At 35.2% G+C, this 21,076-nt stretch overlaps 2 protein-coding genes across 5 annotated transcripts in view; one reads left to right on the plus strand and one right to left on the minus strand.

Annotated features, from left to right (window-relative positions):
- Positions 1 to 661, plus strand: part of LOC136200774 (abietadienol/abietadienal oxidase) — an 18,114-nt gene extending 17,453 nt beyond the window's left edge. Inside the window, exon 9 of the mRNA XM_065991210.1 lies at positions 279 to 661. Coding sequence (XP_065847282.1) covers positions 279 to 375 — 97 coding nt within the window. The 3' untranslated portion in view covers positions 376 to 661. The remainder of the gene's footprint in view (positions 1 to 278) is intronic.
- The window catches only part of LOC136200775 (rhodanese-like domain-containing protein 8, chloroplastic), a 22,174-nt gene extending 2,454 nt beyond the window's left edge, over positions 1 to 19,720 (minus strand). The window contains exons 1-10 of one of the 4 annotated variants that reach the window (XM_065991215.1): positions 19,340 to 19,720; positions 19,091 to 19,144; positions 17,407 to 17,556; positions 15,704 to 15,866; positions 15,006 to 15,097; positions 13,896 to 13,999; positions 9,802 to 10,077; positions 7,505 to 7,679; positions 7,202 to 7,271; positions 3,921 to 3,987 (exon numbers count right to left, since the gene is read on the minus strand). In XM_065991215.1, the coding sequence (XP_065847287.1) occupies positions 7,532 to 7,679; positions 9,802 to 10,077; positions 13,896 to 13,999; positions 15,006 to 15,097; positions 15,704 to 15,866; positions 17,407 to 17,556; positions 19,091 to 19,144; positions 19,340 to 19,672 (1,320 nt within the window). In that variant the 5' untranslated portion in view covers positions 19,673 to 19,720 and the 3' untranslated portion in view covers positions 3,921 to 3,987; positions 7,202 to 7,271; positions 7,505 to 7,531. Of the gene's footprint in view, positions 1 to 3,774; positions 3,992 to 7,201; positions 7,272 to 7,504; positions 7,680 to 9,801; positions 10,078 to 13,895; positions 14,000 to 15,005; positions 15,098 to 15,703; positions 15,867 to 17,406; positions 17,557 to 19,090; positions 19,145 to 19,339 lie in introns of those variants that run through there. The other 3 variants (XM_065991212.1, XM_065991214.1, XM_065991211.1) reach the window with 3 other exon arrangements.
- Between the last annotated feature and the right edge of the window lie 1,356 nt (positions 19,721 to 21,076).

The raw sequence follows: 21,076 nt of genomic DNA on the forward strand, positions 1-21,076 counted from the left end.
TAACCATTACCAAGTTGCCAATAATTCTTTTAAAATATCCTTTTTCAATTTAACTCCTAATCTATGTTACGTAAACAAATTTGGATCGTTTTAATGAAAATATTTACTTCGTAAATGTAAAAACCTCATATTCGTTACAAACTTTTAAATTACGGAAACTGTCTTTACATATACATAAAATCATAAGATTTATTTTTATGCTTTACCCAATTTTTAATTCATGTTTTTGTCAACAAATATAATGTTTTTTTTTTTGTATAATTATTTTTTAACATCAGGTGGAGTCAACTTAAGGAAGACAGATTATCATTTTTTCCCTCTGCTCGTTTAGTTAATGGTTTTCAAATTAGATTGGAGAGGAGACATGAAGATTAATTAGTGCTAATTATAGCTTGATAATTCAACAATTAGTTTACAATTTATGTAATTTGGAGGTTTGTTATATATAAATTAGTGATAATATAAACAATCTCCAAGTAATTAAGAGATAAATATTCTGCTATTGCTGAAAAATTATATTAGAGATAGCATGCAATACTTTTTTCTTAAAATGAATAAAGATCCGTTTGGTTTACATGTTCTTGTTTGCTGTTGCCGGTAGGTAGTAGATGTTAGTTGATTTTTCTATTAAAAGTACTTATTTCGAAATTTTACTAAACACTTTTTATCTCCTATTTAAAATTAAAGGGCAACAAGCAGTTTCGAAAAATGGAAACAAATAGATATTAAAAATGATGAACTAACATCAAAGATAACATGAAGAACTTCAATTTGAACTGTAATTAGGGAAGGATTTAAGGTGGTGCCTGAAAATGCCATTTTCATTTGGCTTCACTTCAATACCGAGGTAACATGACATGGGACCAATGTCAGTCATTTTCAAATTTCACGAGCCATTTTCTTCTTGAATTCTTCAAACATCTGAGGATTCTTCAAATTCTCGTATCATCAGAATGTATTCGTCTTTCACTTTTGTGTTCAAAGCATATTTATGCGGGCATTTGACAACCATTTTTTAAAAATGTAGCTGTTCCGCGCTCTCGATACTGTATAATGTGTTCTTCAATTTTAATACATTGTCTTCATGGACTTTAACAACTTAGTCAGGTGGTTTGTTGAACATAAATTTCCTCTTCTAAGAATCCGTTCAAAAAAGCAGGTTGTTGAACATAAATTTCCTCTTCTAAGAATCCGTTCAAAAAAGCTAACCTGGCATCTAGTTGATGGATCTTCTATATATTTTTTAAGGTCACTAGTCCGATGCTCTTTGTTCTTGTAGCATGAGCAAAAACTTCATTATAGTCAATTTTGAGTTATTGATTGAAGTCATTCGCCACCAATCTTGTTTTATGTCTCACGACTTCACCTTTCACATCCTTTTTGCCTTAAACAACCATTAACTCCAATGAGTTCTTGACTAGCTGGAAGTGTGTTAGTCTCCACGTCTTGGTCATCTTGAATCTCGTCTTTTCCATTGTTCATGGCTTCTTCTATATCTATGGGTTCACTATCAACAAAATGACAATAAATAGCTTGTTCATCATTAAGATGTCTGAACTTTCGAGGCATTTATCTTGAACTTTCGTTCAAACTGTTTTTCTTTCAATAGAAGATGCTTTCGAACTGGATGTGTTTTGTTGATTCCTCAAGATCATTGTTTTCATCCATTACGAATAGATAAAAACTATAATTCTTTTCTTCTTCAACGCTCCAATCCCAAACTGCTTCGTCATCGATGGTGTCATCTTTGATGATGATTTTCTGTGACGAAGGATCAAACATCTTGTATTATTTGAAATGTTTTGAATAGCCAAAGGAGAAGTATTTGTTACTTTTGGCATCTAGCATCCTTCTTTCTTTATCTCGTTATATGATCATGTGCAACACTTCCTAAAACGTGCAAATGAGAAATAATGTGCTTTCTCCCGCTACATGCTTCTTGAGGCATTTGATATCAAACAATTACTGTTGGAGATCGATTCAATAGGTAGACTGTATAATCTAATGCTTTTACCCATAACTTATTTCGCAGATTTTTTGCTTTTTAACGTACTTCTCACCATATTAAACCTCATTAGATTTTTCCTTTCAGCGACGCCATTTTGTTGATGCAGCCTTGGGACTAAAAGAAAATGACGAATCTCATGTCCAACTCATTCAAGTAATTTTCCGAAGAACATGAGAATCATCATTTTCTTTCAATCCCAAGTTTGCATCAACAACATGGTGTTGTTGTAAAGAAGAATCAAATGGTGTTTAATACGGTGAGTATTTTAAAAGGCAAAAATGTGCCAAATGAGTTATGGGTAAAAGCATTAGATTATGCAGTCTACCTATTGAATCGATCTCCAACAGTACCTGTTTGGTATCAAATGGCTCAAGAAGCATGTAGCAGGAGAAAGCACAATATTTCTTATTTGCACGTGTCACACATGTTCATTTAACGGGATAAAGAAAGAAGGAAGCTTGATGCCAAAAGTAACAAATACTTTTTCGTTGGCTACTCAGAACATTTCAAAGGATACAAGATGTTTGATCTTCAGTCACAGAAAATCATCATCATCATCAGAGATGTAACCATCGATGATGAAGCAGTTTGTGATTGGAGCATTGAAGAAGAAAAGAACTATAGTTTTTATCCATTCGTAATGTATGAAAACAATGATCGTGAGGAACCAACCACAACAAAACACATCCAGTTTGAATGAAAGTCTAAGATAAAGACCTCGAAAGTTCAACAAAAGACCTCGAAAGTTCAAACATGTTGAATATATTGATGATGTGACAAGAAATCTTAGTGATGAACTAGCTATTTATTATCATTTTGTTGAGTTAAATGATTGTTTATGCAAAAAAGGATGTGAAAGCTGAAGTTGTGAGAGATAGATTGGTGGTGAAAGGCTTCAATCAACAACTCAAAATTGACTATAATGAAGTTTTTGCTCATGTTACAAGAACTAGTGACACTAGTCTCACATCATATTATCTATATTATCTCGGCATTAAAGTGAAGCAGAATGAACATGCAATTCATTTCTCAAAGGAGATCTTGGAGAAGTTCAAGACGGAAAATTGCAATTCCGTCAGCATGCCAACTGAATGTGGAATCAAATTGACCAAAGACGAAGATGTAGTAAGAGTCAATTCTACGATATTCCAGAGCTTGATGGAAAGTTTCAGATATTTTACTTGAACAAGACCGAACATTATGCAACCAGTTTGGTGGGTCGGTACATAGTACCATTCACTTGGAGCTCTAAAAAAGTGAATGTGACATTAGCTACTTGTGCATCTGAATATATGGTTGCATCATTAAGTGTCTCGTGTATTTGGCTCCAAAAGTTGTTAAAAGAATTTTAGATGACTGAATGTGATCCAACGAAATTCTTTATCGATAATAAATCTACACTGACATTAGAAAAAAAATCCATTTTTCACAGTCGAAGCAAACACATTAAGTTTAATGGGAGTGCTAAAAATAATGCATATAAACTTAACTAATAAACAAATTAAAAAAGATAAGATTAATTTGACAGACCATCATGGAATGAATTTTGGTAAAACTTGTGGATATGGAAGGTGTTAGTTAGAAGATTTTAAGTATTTTGTACAATTTGTATCCTTTCTATATGAACTCAAGTTTAATGTGAGTGTTTTTATATTGCTATTGTCCTCTCTACCTCCAACAATTCTGACATTGCTGGAAAATTATATTAGAAATAGCATGCAATTCTTTTTTCTTTAAATACATACATCTAATGAATTAACATCAAATAAAACAAGAAGAACTTCAATGTGAACTGTAATTAGGGGAGGATTTATGGGTGGATATAGGGGTCCGTTGACCCCACAGAACAAAAACAAAAATAGAATTTGAGATAGAAATTTCCGTCCACAAAATTTACAAAGAAATGACTTACCTCTGTGCTAAACTTCTCCACCATAGCAGAAGATTATTTCTCAATCATTGCAGAAACTTTCAAATGGCTGGCTGGAAGAACAAAAAAGCCAATGTTAAGAAAAACACATATCATTGGGATAATGTTAAAAAAAAGAAATGAATTGAATGCTACTGAACTCAACTATACTGAAACTGAAATAATAAGTAATGATAAATTACTGAACTAAACTGATTATTGAATTAAATGTTACTGAGCTGATTGATACTGAAATTAAGTAATAAAGAACAGAGCGTAACAACATTTTTCATCAAAACCAATAATATATTGATTAAATTATTTTTTTTAAAAAAATTGTGCGCAATGCACTTATATTAAACAAAGGAAGATTACATTAAAGAGAAAGGAAAACCCTCAACCCACCCCACCCCACCCCACCCCACCCATGTGATTCGAACCCATGACCTCTAGGATCATAGGTTAAACTAATTAATTTAACCTTAATACTTCTCTCCTACATCTATGCTTTCTATACAAAATTTCTCATCTTATATATTATAACTTATTTGGAGAAAAAATTATCAAAGTACATTGATAATATATAACGTATGTATGGGCGGCCCGGTGCACTACGCGTCCCTGCTGAGCGAGGGTCCGGGGAGGGATCCCACCATAATGGTGTACTGGGGGCAATGATAATATATAACGTAATATAAAAAAAAGTAAAAAATTACAGATGAAAGCAATAAACTAAATCTTTGGATTAAAACTTTATTTAACCATATGGTATCCAAAATTTTATCATTTACTTGTAATATCATTTGTACCCTCAAGTACTCCTATAAGTGACATTTGATTCATGTTGAATGAAAAATTACCTGATTTGCTAAAATTTTCGCATGACATAATTTTTAATACGTGTCAATTATTTTAATTATTATTTTTCACATATAGACTTAATATGTGGATAATTAAGAATTTTTTTTTTTCTTTATCCGTATATATAATGTTTATATGGAAAAAAATAATAATTAAACAATTGTCATATGTATATATAATGTATCAAACAACTATGTCATAAGAGAAGCATAAACAAATCAGTTAAATTTTCATATAAAATGAGTTAAATGTAAATGGGTTAAATGTAGGAATATCTCAAGACGGGCAAATGTTATTAAATAATACCAACAAAATTTTGAATACCACAGAGGTCCAAATAAGCCTTTATGCTAGATCTTTTGAATATGCTAATCAAATGCTGAGACTAAAATTAAGTTTCACCTGCTCAAGAATCTTTCAAACTAAAACTAGAGTTCTAAATAGCGCAGGGTGGGAATGGGGACAGCTTCCTCCGTTCCTCTCTAGATGGGTAACCTCATCTCATCAACATTTATAAAATGGAGAAAATACAATTTCCATCTCCGTTCGTGTGGAGATCCGCATTCCCTATTTCTTAAATTTTATTTCTCAGATCATTAGAGTCTCTATTTCCTCTCTGTTATTAAAGAGACTCTGTCCTCTCACTGCTAGTGATAACATGTATTTTAATGTCTTAAATTATTAAAAGTTAATTGCTTATATTATTTTTAAAAAGTAGACTCTAATACAGCTAGCCAATATAATCTATAAAAAGAAGGGTAAAGTCTAAAAAAACCAATGTGTTCTCACATTTTGTCAAACTGGTATCTATAAAAAAAAAACTTTTGTCCAAACAAGAACTAAGGTTTTCATTTTGTAAAAAACGAGGATAGTTTATTTTGACACTATAGCTAAAGTTGTTTAGTACCACATTTACTAAGGAACCAAATTTTTTATTTTTCAAAATCATCGTTTTCGGAGCTTTCTCTATCTAAACATTCACTTTCTCTATCCTCACCAAACAACATCTAAATGACCTCCAAATTAAAAAGTTGAAGAATTAAAATTGCTAAAAAAAAAAAAAAAATACACATACCAGATTAACAAAAAGTAAAAACACTGTTTTTTTACTTTAACCTAAAAAGAATTAGTATACTTAAAATACATCAATCTACTAAATATAAAACTAAACATCTAAAAATTCATTTAAACTACATGGGAACATAGTTATTAAAGGCGCGCCTATGGCGCAGGCCTTAGCGCCATGGCGAGGCGCAATCGCCATGGCGCGCGCCTGGTGCGCCATTTTGCGCCAAATGCAATTGCCAAAGGCACACCAAGGCGCGCCTTGGCAATTAGAGGCAGTTATGGGCAGTTTTTTTATATATCTGGGATGAAGCACATGTTCTATTAACAAAAAATATTAAAGAGGAGAGAGATTACACGTTTTAAACTAATTAGAAGACGAAGAGACAGAGTCATTTGAAGAGTTGAAGATGAACTCGTGTTTGAAAATGATACTCTTAACATGGGGTTTAGTTGGTAAGGCTGCTGGAGTTGAAGAGATTGCATATAACACTAGAAGAGTAGGAAAAAAGGCTAAAGTATTATCTTCCAAGGATCGAGGAAAAGCCCATGTAGTTGTTCGAGATGAGGAGGAAGAAGAAACTGAGTTTGTTGATGAGGATGAAGAGGATCAGTTTGATGATGATGCTTTAGATGAGGAGTGTGATAGTGATGATGAGGAGTGATGGATTTGGAGAGTTTTGATTAGGAGTAGAACTTAGGAATTAGTATTCAACTTTAAAGTTTGCTAATATGGGGTTTATTTTTCATTTTAAATTTATTTATGCTTAAGATATTTTCATGATTTAGTATTCATTGCATTTTTATGTTAGTTTTATAGTTTTCTAATTTTTATTTTTGTAAGTGTGCCTTGTCTCGCTATGGCGCGCGCCATCGCCGTGCGTCATGCGCCAAGGCTCCAGGACCCCTTGCGCCTTAGTGCGCCATGCGCCTTTAATAACTATGCATGGGAAGGGGATCCATGCGAGGCAGGGAGAGAGGTTCCCACCTCTGGATCCCCACTATGGGGAAAATAAATGAAGATTCCCAGTCTTCAAAGGGGGCGAATTCCCGTCGAAGACAGATAATCCTTGGACCTTGCCCTGTTTGCAACCCTAACTAAAACACTAGCAGTAACTGACACTCGGAATAAGAACCAATTGTTGTATAAAATATACAGACTCCAAAGTTGCAAAACAGAAAGCAATTATTCCAAAAAAAAAAAAAACTGTAGATTATTAAGTGATAAAAGTAGAAGATCTAGCAAGATTAAAAGGAGCATCATTTTGGAGGATGACTATAACTGCATTAGATTTTAATAAAGCAATAGAAATCACAAAGTAGAATGAGTGTTTGGGTTCAGTTCGGAATCTCATTACCTTCTCAATACTTCTGATACATTTAAGTTGAGGTGGATGTTAGCAAATTGGATGGGAGCAACTGAAAAGACTGCAAAATAAATAAGCATTTTTGTCAAATCACTGCAGATTATATTAACCTGACATTTAAAAGAACTTACAAAATACAGAGCTTATATAAGAAGAAAAGTCGACCATTTTAGATTGTACAACTCTTTATACTGCTACAAGTCCACTTATTTAAAAGAGACTACTCATTTAAAAGAGACTACTCATGAGAAGAGATAATAGAATCATACATCTGATAAGTGAATCAATACTTACCTATTTCCAAAATTGATAATCGAACTGTCAACTTTTCGTTTGCACTTCAATTTCTCGATAGATGTGCCATTTGTTGTATCTTTGATTTGCTGGAAGAGGAGGCCTAAGTCGAGGGGCACTTGTGCATTCCAGACAGCAACATCCTCTAAAATCCTTCAGACAGTCCATACAGCATCTGAAAAAGGTAGATTCAAAGTTTCCAATCAATATGACAGTTTTTGTCAAGTGTAAAGTCTTGAAAACTGTCACGGCAATTTGATTTTTTGTACGCATGCAAGTATAACATCCCAAAATTTTCAAAATGTTTGCTTCTATTCATAGCTTACCAACATTTGGGCTTTAAATAAGGTAATACAGCAAGGCATAGTTATTAAAGGCGCAAGGGGGGTCCTGGAGCCTTGGCACAAGGCGCAACTTAAGGCGCGCGCCCGAGCGACTTGAGGCGCACAAAAAAAATATCATAAATTCATAATACTAGTCACAAATAATCACAAATAGTCAAATAACAACAATAAAACCATAAAATGCATGAGTTAAGTTCTAGTTAACTACTAAGGCATGAGTTAACTGCTGCGATATGTGGGATAAAAACTGTAGATCTTTGTCTGTCCCTGCTTTTCTTTTATTTTCTGAACTTAAAAAACCCTAAAATACCCTAATCCTAAAATACCCTCAAAACCCTAAATATCCTCAACCCTAAGGTAGCCGAGGCGCGCGCCTGGCTTAAGGCGTACTAAGTCGCGCGCCTGACTGACCGCGCCCGCCTTTGGGCTCCAGAGGCGCTAAGGCTGGAGCCTTAGCCGAGGCGCGCCTTTAATAACTATGCAACAAGGGATAGGCCTTGGATAATGTCAAGTGAAAATATAGATTTAAAAAATTTAGACCTTTCGGAACTTATAGCACTAGTCCAAGCGTGATACTGAATAGCAGAACCGAGGATCAGGTCTTGGGCTGTAAAGATAATGAGCCTAGAGTTCTAAGGGTTTATTACAGGCGCAAGCAGGGAAGAAAGAAGTGAAGGGAACCGGAGAATAATTCAGCTGGCTTTAGCTGGTTATGAAATTTCACAGATAGGGGTAGTGAGCTGGACATAGTTATTAAAGGCGCACAGCACACTAGCAATTTGTGCGCCTGAGGGACACAAGGCGCATTAACAAAATAAAATTTATAAAACTATAAATTATAATATTTAAATTATAAGAAATGGGAAATTCTAAAATCAAAATGCAACAAATACTAAACTATGACAATATTCTTAATCATAACTAAATTCTAACATGGAATGAACCCCATATTCTAAATCTAAAGTTCAATTGTTCAATTAAATAGTAAACCCTAAGTTAATTGACTAATAGCTACATCTCAAGCCGTTCTTGAAATTCTCTGCACTTCACTTTCAAAAACAATTTTCTGCGCTGCTTCTTTGATCACTCTATTATTTTTCACGTATGCTATTGCTTTGTTTTTTCTCTGCTCTGTTTCCCTCTGCTTCTTTATCTCCTATATTTTTATGTTGTATGAATGTGTCTCTTCAAATTCAAGAGCATCTTTTCTTTTTTAAAATTTATTTTGGAACCTAGATGTGTCTAATCCAACAGTGAATGTTAAACTCTTTTAGAAACCCTAAAAAAGCACACATGTCATCATGACGTGCCTAGGCACACCTACAGCTTCCCCATAGGGGGTGCTGAGGCACCAAGCTTAGCACCTTGTGCGCCATGCGCCTTTGGCGCGCAGTCAGCAACTATGGAGCTGGATCTTTTTTATGTTAGTTGTCATGAATACTGAAAGCCCAAGGCACTCAGAGTACACATTCTGATGTTACTCAGAGCAATTAACTTTCTGAGAAAGGATTAAAACAACATGACATTTCATATCTTTATAATCAAGGACTATAGCCTATAGAACTTTAAGGAAACAATCTGCTAATTTTGAAACAGTAGAGACAATTAAACCTAGGAGACCTTTTTGAAATCAACCCTGGTTTTCTGTGGAACTAATCAAAATATTAGGACATGTTAAGGACTAATGAATAAAAATTAACTTATTTATCGACATTAAGGCTTTACTCAAGTCCAATCACCAATATAATACATAAGAAAGGCTCCCTTGATGGCCTATTTTATCTCAAGTTACAAAGCTAAATCCACATTTTGAATTTAGCAACAATTCCTTGTTTCAATTAGAAATTTAGTGAAGATAATAAGAAACAATGCAAAACACCTAATGGCTAAATTCAAATAAAAGGAAAAGAATAGAAGAAAATTAAAGATAAAAGAAATAAGGGAAAAACTTACAGGAAAAGCAAGTTGCAATCTATATTTGCACAGTTTCGATGCCTCAACTCATGGACATGTGACCCACACATGTAACAATTAGCAAATGAATATTTCTCCGAAATTTGTTGAGTTTTACTCATTCTTTTTGTATCATCAGGGTTGAAATCTGAAGGTGGAAGGGAGAGACGATCGTCAAACACAAACAAATTTCCTTCCCATTCTTTGGGACCTTCTTTATTGAGATAATGTGATACACCTCCCGACAAGGTGTACAAATTTTGAAAACCCTCTTCTCTGCCAAGCGGAATTTAACAACTTGAAATTAAAAACATGAACAAGTAAAGAAGATAAGCATAGAGAAAATCACACTGCAGCCCTAGTTTAATAAAAAAAAAACTCGACAAAAAGAAACAGTAAACACCATTACAAATCTAGTAACCAAACAAAACCAAGAGAATTGAGAGGAAATCTCAAGAGAATTTTATTGATTAATTACCAAAGTAATACATCTCTAAGGTAAATATAGGCTAAGATAGTCCTAAGCCAAAAAGGAAAATAAAATAAAACAAATCCATATCCAATTTCAATTTGGACTTGGCAAGCTGCAACTTGCGTAAATATAGTTTTGCGGCAACCATTGTTTTCAAAATTGAATTTGGAATTGTGAACCAATTCCAAATTGAAATGAAATTGCAACAAACAGCAACCAATTCTCCTAATTCCAATTGGAAATCTGTAGTCCTTCATCACCCAGCTCCACTTTCAAAGAACTCAATTCCGGATATGCCAACCTATAATAGGAGATGTAGAGAGACAAATGTACCACATTAAAAATATTAGAATCTTTTTTCCAACTATTGTGGCATCTCAATCTTGTATACATTCGCATGAATCCGTTCCAAAACTTTGAAAGGACCGTATTTCTTCGGTTGGAGTTTGGAACTCGCAACATGTGACAGCCTCCCTATTCTCATGTAAACCCGTACTTCATCACCCTGCTTGAGTATTTGAAATTTTCAATATCTATCAATTCATTCAGTCACCTTGGATTCAAGCCTCTTTTTCACATCTTTATGGATTGCTTGAACTTCTTGAGCTAATTTTTCAGCAGACGAACTAAAACCGGTAGACTTAGGTAAGTTCACGAGATCTAAAGCCTGATTTAACACCTTTGTATACACCACATAGAAAGGACTTCTCCAATGGCGCTATGAACAACACTATTATACCCAAACTCAACTTGAGTAACTGCAAAATCCCAAGTTTTTAGTTTGTCTCTACATACTCCTCTTAACACATTGCTCAATGTTCTATTCACCACGTTAGTCTGCTCATCATTTTGTGGATGGGCTGTCTGTGCTCCTAAACTTTAGAGATGAATCAAACAACTTCTAGAGGGTTTTCAAAAAATGACTGAAGAACTTGGTATCTCTATCAGACACAATAGATTTTGAAACCCAATGTAGCCTAACAACTTCTCGAAAGAATATTTTACAATAGATGATGCATCTACAGTTTTCTTGCAAGTAAGAAATTGTGCCATTTTAGAAAATCTATTAACTACTACAAAAATAGAATCCATACCTTTTTCTTTTGTAAATATAGACACCTATTTACATTTTGTAATATCAACTGCATCAGATGTTTGCCACAACCCAAACAAATGAGCAGACTAGGCCCTATTGGAAGCCTGGTGCTGTTTGTCTTGCCAAAATACAACAACAACAACAACAAAGCCTTAGTCCCGAAATGATTCGGGGTCGGCTAACATGAACCATCATATATAACCGTGAAATCAAGTCGTGTCAGCGACACAAATTCGCTCCCTCCACTCTGTCCTATCCACTACCATATTTTCCTCAATTCCCAGTAAACTCATATCACTCTCGATCACCCTCCTCCAAGTTTGCTTAGGTCTTCCCCTACCCCTCACCACTACATCCCTTTGCCACTCTTCGGTTCTCCTAACCGGCGCATCAAGCGCTCTACGTCTCACATGGCCAAACCACCTTAGTCGGTTTTCTCTCATTTTATTCTCAATAGATGTGACCCCTACTTTTGTCCTAATTATTTCATTACGCACCCGGTCCTTTCTCGTGTGACCACACATCCATCTCAACATACGCATCTCCGCCACCGACATCTTATGGATGTGGCAGTGTTTCACTGCCCAACACTCCGTACCATATAACAATGCTGGTCTAATTGCCGTCCGGTAGAATTTTCCCTTCAATCTATTAGGCATGCCGGGATCACAAAGGAAACCCGTAGCACTCTTCCACTTCGACCAACCAGCTTTAATCCTATGGGCAACATCTCCATCTACTTCTCCATCCGTTTGGATAATAGATCCTAAATACCGGAAGCAATCCGAGGCCTGAACAACTCTCCCATCTAGGGTGATTGTCCCTGCCTCCCTACTCCTACGGCCGCTAAACTTACACTCCAAATATTCTGTCTTACTTCGACTCAACTTAAAGCCTCTAGATTCTAGAGTTTGCCTCCATAGTTCCAACTTCATCTCCACTCCTTCTTTCGTCTCATCAACCAACACAATATCATCTGCAAACAGCATGCACCATGGTATACCATCTTGAAGTGAACTTGTTAGTTCATCCATAACGATGGCAAAAAGAAATGGGCTTAGTGCGGAACCTTGATGCATTCCAATCGTAATAGGAAACTCTTCAGTCTTCCCAACACTAGTACGTACACTCGTGCATGCTCCCTCATACATGTCCTTTATGATGTCAATATATTTCCGCGAAATGTCTTTCCTTATCAAGGCCCACCAAAGTACTTCCCTTGGTACCTTATCATATGCTTTCTCCAAGTCAATGAAAAACCATATGCAAGTCTTTCTTCTTATTTCGATAGTGCTCCATTAATTGTCTCATTAGATGGATGGCTTCCATAGTTGATCTTCCCGGCATAAAGCCAAACTGGTTTTCCAAGATCTTCACCGTCCTCCTTAGCCTTTGTTCGATCACTCGCTCCTAAAGTTTCATAGTGTGACTCATTAATTTGATTCCCCGATAGTTGGCACAATCTTAGACATCGCCTTTGTTCTTATACAAAGGGATTAAGATACTTTTCCTCCATTCTGATGGCATCTTATTGTTTCTCCAAATTTTGTTGAAGAACGTCGTCAACCATTCGATTCCTCTTTCTCCCAAACATCTCCAAATCTCGATAGGGATGCCATCCGGTCCTACTGCTTTCTTCAACTTCATCTTACTTAATGCCATTTTGACTTCACCCTTTTGAATTCTCCGCAGGCATTCATGATTTATCATATCGTGATGGATACTTATATCTCCAACATCTTGTCTGCGATCTCCATTAAATAAGTCATCAAAATAGTACCTCCATCGTTCCTTGATATCCTTATCTCCAACTAGGACTTTCTGGTCCACATCCTTCACACATTTAACTTTTCCGAGATCTCGCGTCTTCTTATCTCTCATCCGAGCAATTCTATATATGTCTCTTTCCCCTTCTTTTGTATCCAATCTTGTATACAGATCCCGATTCACCTTTGCTCTAGCATCTCGTATGACCTTCTTTACTTCCCTTTTAGCCTCTTTGTATTTTTCGTAGTTCTCGTCACTCCTACATTTCCCCAATATTTTATAGGATTCTCGCTTACTCTTTACTGCTTGTCGTACTTCTTCTGTCCACCAAGATGTGTCCTTACCCGGTGGCATGCTACCTTTAAATTCCCATAGAACTTCCTTCGCTACTTCCCTTATACTATGCTCCATCTTAGTCCATATCGAATCTATATCTAAATCCATATTACAAGTCCAAATATCTTTTTTGGCCATCTCATCCACAAATTTTTGTTGATTCTCCCCTTGCAGTTTCCACCACTTAATCCTAGTCTCCACTTGTGGTATTCGTTTTCTCATACATCTCCTATTTCGAAAATCAAGCACCACTACTCTATGTTGGGTTGTCGTACTCTCACCAGGGATCACCTTACAATCAATATAACTCGTTCTCCAAGCACTCCTTACTAAGAAGAAGTCAATTTGGCTCGCATTACCACAACAAAATTTTAAAGGAAGTATTTAAAGTGAAAAGGGTAGATATGAGAAAACAATAGATACCTGAGAATGGAAGAATATACATCACAGCGAATGCCTCCAGTGCAGTACATAAATATATGTGTGCTATCTTTATCAGCATTTGCTAAAGGATCTGAAGCAATGACCTGAAGATAGAAAGAAAAAAGCTTAACTTGCATCACAAAATCCGTGAAAGCGTTATGTACCCTAAACCCTTTAGAAGTGTACAAATGTTACACTCAAGGCAGCAAGAAACAGCCTACTAGGGGCATTACTTAATTGTTTGTGATATGAGCATGTTGTTGAATTTTTCTCGTCTTGTGTGCTTTGTGTGCGGCTTGAGGTTGAAATCAAGTCCAGCTGCCCTTTGACAGTTACAAGCAGTTCTTTTATTGATTATTTATGTAATGCAGTCTGAAGGAACAACAGTGAAGTTCCTATTTTCTCAAAAATAATTTCAGAGTTCTGAGGTTCTCTCTTAATGAGCCTCATCTCAACAGCAAACACAGGTTCTATGGTAGGAAATCATAACACAGACCTATTTTGGTTAGGAGTGTCACTACAAGCCAATCCGTAAACTGATCACAGACTTGGGACCTTACCAAAAAGACTTCTGAAATTTGTTCAGTGATAAAACTGAATAAAAAGCACTTATATGTAATCGAAAAGAACCTTAGACTCGAAGATTGAATTTAATCAGGATATCATTTTCTCATTCTGTTTGTTGCTACTCTCTTCTGATTCTCTGAACTGGTGCTAGGGTCAAACAATAAGACTAATTTTCCAGTGATGAAGGGAGTGATATGTGCTCTTTCCCATAGCTGAGGCTCAAGCTCTGTCCTCTAAAAATTTGGGCAATAATGCACCCGAGGATTTAAGTAGAAGGATGAAAGATACATAAACAAATGAAAAGAAAAATACAATAAATAGGCAGCCTAAGATGAAACATCTCAGAGCATTATATTTCTGTATCATAGGTCATCATAAAGAAAGCAGAAACAATTATTCGAAATTAAGATCTATTCATTTTACACTAAGAATCAGCATTCTTAACGAGAACTTCATAAAAGAAACATGTTGAAAATCTAGATTCAGAATCAAATCGTCATCTATTAGTCTATTCCTCATAACTTATAAATAAATTCGCAATACCTCCTTTTGGGATAGCCCACATGAGGTGCTTCTGAAGCAGTCTGTTTCAGGTCGTTGGGCCCCAGTGAAGTGACCAATATCCCATTCATATCCTGGTTAAAGGAACAACAGCATCTCCATTCAATCACTGAATTATGGGCACTAAATGCTGAAGGGTTTTTTCTACAAGAATTAATATATGCAATGTAAAGCATTTAATTTATACGAGAGAATGGCAGGTACTACAAAAAATTTAATTTGAGACCGAAAAAAGGGAAGACGTCCAAATTATGACAGCAACATATAACTCAATCTACATAAAATACAAAGAAGCTGATAGCATTCTGAAATATTGTATAGAGAACATTTGATTTAGTGTGGGTTGAGCTCAAACCAAGTCACTAATTCTCAGCTCAAGCGCAAGCGTAAGTACACTAATTGAGTTCATGAAGTCAGTTCACATATTAGAGAACGTAGCATGATGCAAACACCATGTATGTAGTTTAGTAATTCAAGGTGAAATACTAGTAATGTTAAAGCCTTTGAATCTTCCAAGTTCGAACCTAATGTCCATTCTGCAAAACTAATCCATAACTGGATGTTCAATAAAGAAAGACCAATTTGAAATCTAAAATAGTCACCAGAAATGGGGGAAAACAAAAGGATATCATCCGTCAGGATCTGAGCAAGAAAGGATTTCAAGAGAAAATACTATGTACCATTTCTTACATCCAATAGAACAAAATTCGAACTGACATTTGAATTTGGGGTCCCATTAATTTCTCGTTCTGCTTCTAGCCTTTTTCTCCATTCAGATGGGGCAAGAGGTGTTGCTCTCATTGAAGAGTCCAACAAAGGGAGATGTGAAATTCCTCCTTCCAACTGACAAACAGAGATAATATTAGATAATTATACACACAAAAAATACATATATATATATCAAATTCAAAAACTACATAACACAAATAGGGGAAAATTTTGAAAATTATTAATTGGAAAAATAGAAAAAATTCTAATAAAATTTCTCAAAGGAAAAATGGAATGCTTCACAAAAGTTTGCTTGATTGCAGCAAATATTTCTTCCTTCTAAAGAGCTATAAATGTGGGCCTAAATTGATAATAGAGAGAAAAGAGGCCCCACATATACCTATCAAAACGTGATCTTGGATGACATATAAAATACACTCCCAAGTTTCATGCTAGCCCAATTATTCAACTAAATTCAAGAAAACAACAAAAGCAGTACAGTAAGTAATATTCAACAGCATGACAAAAGTTGGATCCTAGATTGTTTAAAAAGACAAGAAAAGAAAAAGTGACTGTTATGTAAATATCTTAAACCCAAAAAAAATGAGCTTTGAACTAAATCTTGGGAGCAAAATTAGATCTTTGGCATGATAAGTTTTGATTTGAAACTCGGCTAGCATTAAATACTTTATGATCATGCAAAAAATTTAGAATAAGTTTTGAACTTCTAATTAAATAGCCTCTGTTTTTACAATGCACATATTATTGTTTTTGCATAAAATGATCACTATTTGATGCATAAATGAGAGAACATTCTGCTATTCAAAATAAGCTGTAATTTTACAAGCTAAGCCCTAAGTTACAGGTCCATTATGTATCCTTCATTTATTTTTTAAACATGGGTTTAAGAACGCTCAAAGCCCTTGAGCCAAGTCTATTGCATCAATCAACCAAGAAAGAAGAAACTTTAGTTCAAGTCTAATAGGCAAACTTCTATTCAACATCTCAAGCAAATTTTTTGCTCTAAATGCCTTATCTATACTGATGAAACTGAGAAAATACTTTAGAAAATAGGCCTCAAATTGTAAGCAACCCAGCAGTTAACCCATACTGTAATTTTAATAATACGAGTGGGCTTAAAAGTGATCGTAGCCCTTGGCGTTAAGTCTATTACATCAATCAGCAAGCAGATAGGAAACTGAATTCAAGTTCAATAGGGTAACTCTTACTGAAGCTACCCAAGATTTTTTTTTGCTCAAGATGAAACTGAATAAGAACGTAAAAGCAATCAATCGATCAAAATAAAAGAAAAAATAAGTACACTTATTTACTCCAAGGGCCTTTGACTGTTCAAAAGGGCGGCCCGGTCGCATTACGCGTCCCCGCTGAGCGAGGGTCCGGGGAGGGGTCCCACCACAAGGGTGTATTGGGGGCAAGCCTTCCCTTGCCAATTTAATTGGCAAGAGGCCGCTCCTAAGACTCGAACCCGTGACCTCTGGTCACACGACAACAACGTTTTGACTGTTCATTATAAAAAAAAAAAAAAGAATGTAAAAATATAGCATCATAGGAGAGCCGAAAATGTGGATTGCAGTTAATTAATGTCAATAATGGAAAACAGCTAACAGAGTAATCAAAATGGCATACAAGAAGCAAAGATTAATTTAATTCTTGCCTGTACTAGTGAAGGCTTATAACGTAGCTTTAATTTTGGGAAGGCATGTCCATTACATGCTGGAGAAATCTGAACCAGTATATCTGAAAATCTAGAATCTTCTTTCAACCACTCAACATATGAAAGAGCATGTTTTGATGGTCCACTGAACTGCAGAATGATGGAGAACAAAAGAAAGTGACATTAAGACATGAAGACCTCTAATCCTTTCAGAACAAGTAAATTGCTTTCTGACTCATACGAACATCAAGTAAAATGTGCCCATTCAAATAAAGCAAGTCTCGTTTAGAAAAGAGAAGTTCTAGCCATAAGCAAGAGTCATGTTCATCAATAGCTCATGCTTACTAGTGGGAATACCATAGTGAAGAGGTTTTTTCATGTAACCATATTCTTGACCGACAAAATTCCACTTTTATTTCTGAACCTGTTTATGGCACTTGGCCTCTTAGACAGCCACGTTACTATGTTATCACATAAAAAGCTTAACACTTGAACTAATATCACGGAAACAAATCATCAACGGAAAGCAATCACAAGCCCCGGTGATATTGATGGGCTAGGCATAAGTCACTTTCTTGAAGCCCTTTTAAACGACTAAACAGCTTTCAAGCAGTAAGAGCAAAAGTATTTATCAACCGGTTTTCCAGGAAGTGGTAATGCATCTTTAAAATGGTATAGCGAACATGGTCAAGGAATCAGGGAAACAATTCAAAACCAAACATGAAACAGGAATGCACATGGAAATAGTGTAGTATAATGAGCGCCAAGTTCAAGTTCTCGCATGCAGCACACTCTTTGATCCATAAAGGAGTCAAAGAAGGAATTTCAAATGCATAATAGGGCAAGAAAATTGAAGTTAAATCAGGTTGATTGGGTAGAATTGATACAATAAGGTAATGAAGACAAATCATTCTACCATCAAGATAAAAGACAAATAAGCTAGCCCATCATAAGAAAAGAAAAAAAAATATGCAGACAGAAAGGGATAGTCATAGCACACTAAGAGAGCAATATAGATTCTATTGTCTAGTGGAACAAAATTCAAGACTTAGCTTCCACAACCCGCCACTTACTAGTTCATGATCAAAAAGAAAATCTGCTTTGCTTTTCCGCTATATATAAGTCCGTTCATTCTTTAATAAGACAGGACCGAATTACTTCAGTTGCACAAACAAAGGCTAACTGGCTACTACTCTTGTTAGGTTTGATTAACAGACTCCAAACTACGTAGCATCCACAATTCTTGAAAATGGTTCGTATGCAGCAACAATACTTGGACAAATTATATTTCTATTGATGGTCATTGACATAATCAGAACCTGTTAACACACAGAGGTACTTATTTGAGTTCTTATTTTCCCAATTTATGTAAAATACATTCAACCATCATTTCTGGCATGTTATTGGACATGTATATCTCTACATTTTACTTAGTCAAAATACTTCATTTCTTTTTAGAACAGTATATCTCAAGAGGATTAAGGGTTGGTAGAGAGAACTCCTCCCAGCAAATCTTTAATTATTCTAACACAATCATAACTAACAAAATTAGGTGATCAAGTTTTAAATATACTACATTAAGCATAGAAACATCATATGCATGACAAAGTTATGTCATAATGCCACATAAAATGCAATAGAACAAAACAACTAACACAATTAGGTGATCAAGTTGTAAATATACCTGAGCATTAATCCCTTGTTCATTGACATAAATCCGACCATGTATGTCAAGATCCTGATAAGATAATAAGCAGAAAGAATAAGAACGCGACTAAGTTGTTATCGTCCGAATCTTATTTATGGAAACAAATAGCTTAACATAAAAATAACAAACTCGTGAAACATATGTATTCTATACAGATTAAGAGTAAGTAATTACGCATATAAAATCCAATCAATAGCGACATTGGCATATAAATGGAAACAAAACCTTCAAGAAGGAGAGATGCTTGGAAACTTCGTCGCGTGGATCTTTGATAAAGACAAAGCGATAGAAATTGACAACTATGAAATCATCAGTAGGCGGCTCTGTGACACTGAAACTTGAAGAAACTGCACAATCTCCATTCGTAATCGTGCTTTTGTTTCCCTTCCTCTTCTCCGTTTCGCCATTGGTGAACGAATACAATGTTTTCAGCTTTGAGAGAGAATTGAAGGAACAGAAATTGGAATGAAATGCAGAAGAAATAGAAAGAGGAATTTTGTATCTGGTGATTGAAGTGGAAAGAGGAGTAAAGTGAAGGGTACAGGAAACCTTCATCATCCTCTGGGTTTTCTGTTATTGTATCTTATCTAACTGCCCAATAAGAGGCGGTCCAGCCGTAGTTTGGAATTTCAATTTTCTCGCTCCATTTGTTTAAATTTTAATAAAATCATTTAACTTACTTTTTAATTTTTTTTTTAAACAAAATTTCATTAAATTAAATCAGAAACCGAAAGTTTTGATATAGGAGATTGACATGTTATCTAACTCTTCAATTATATTTCTACAATTCTGAACCACATCGATTAAATATGATAAATAATTAGTCCATTTATTAATAGCTTGAACAACCGAAAGACAATCTGATTGAACTGTCACATTACTTCTATCTGAATCTCGAAGAAGAAAGCCAATGGAACCCGATGGAGGTTTTTGCCACTTATCAGAAACCAGGTCGAAGACACAAGGAGATTTCAAGTGGGACTTTTGTACGGACGGCCAGTCCACAAACTCCCGCTTGGCAGTTTTGACTATTTGGGCCGGTTGTAGCCGTTTATTTTCTCATACCACCATGTTTCGATTTCTCCATATCGTCCATATGAGCATTGCTATCTTTGTAAACTTAATTGGCAAAACCAATGACAACATACAGTAAAACCTCTATAAATTAATAATGTTGGGACCATGAAATTTTATTAATTTATAGAGATATTAATTTATCGACTATTAATTTATTGAACTGGTCCAAGTCGGGACTAGAAGAAATGATTATTTTAAAGAGGTTATTAATTTATCGAGTATTAATTTATGAAGGTTTTACTGTATTACTCAACCATACTTTAACATCTCCAATTACATCCATTGGATTATCACAAAAAAAAAAAACACAAGCAGACTTAACTGTTAAACACTCAAGAAATGCATGACTTTCATCTTCACCAATAAGATCACAAATTGGATAGACGTTAGCGAGACTGCTATGCTTATATAACAGATTAGATATTGTAGGCATACAAGATGTTAACAGACACCACATACAATTTTTAACCTTAGGATTGATAAGCAAATTCGAGAATATATTCCAATCCACCATAGTTGTTGCATTATACTGATGGTTGTTATAGATGTCTTGTATCCACTTCTAACTATATATGAACCCGACTTTCAAAATGCCAATACCAGCCTTCGACGCGGAATTGAGAAAATCAACTTCTAATCACGTTCAACAAAGGTAGCATGTATCAACTGACGCTGCCACTCCACCACGAAACAATTGTCGAAACCAAGTATTTTACTTACTCTGTGAACATTTTCTTCTTTTACCATTGTCTCCATGAGAAAGATGATTAATAGTTTGTTGGCACACAATAAGTCCTAAAGGTCATTAATTGTACCTGAATTACCCAATCTACGATAGTTCCAGCTTAAACATGTCATAATTCCGAGTGGAATCATTAGTTAGGG

Source organism: Euphorbia lathyris, chromosome 7 (genome assembly GCF_963576675.1).
Source record: "Euphorbia lathyris chromosome 7, ddEupLath1.1, whole genome shotgun sequence".
Taxonomy (NCBI): Eukaryota; Viridiplantae; Streptophyta; class Magnoliopsida; order Malpighiales; family Euphorbiaceae; genus Euphorbia; species Euphorbia lathyris.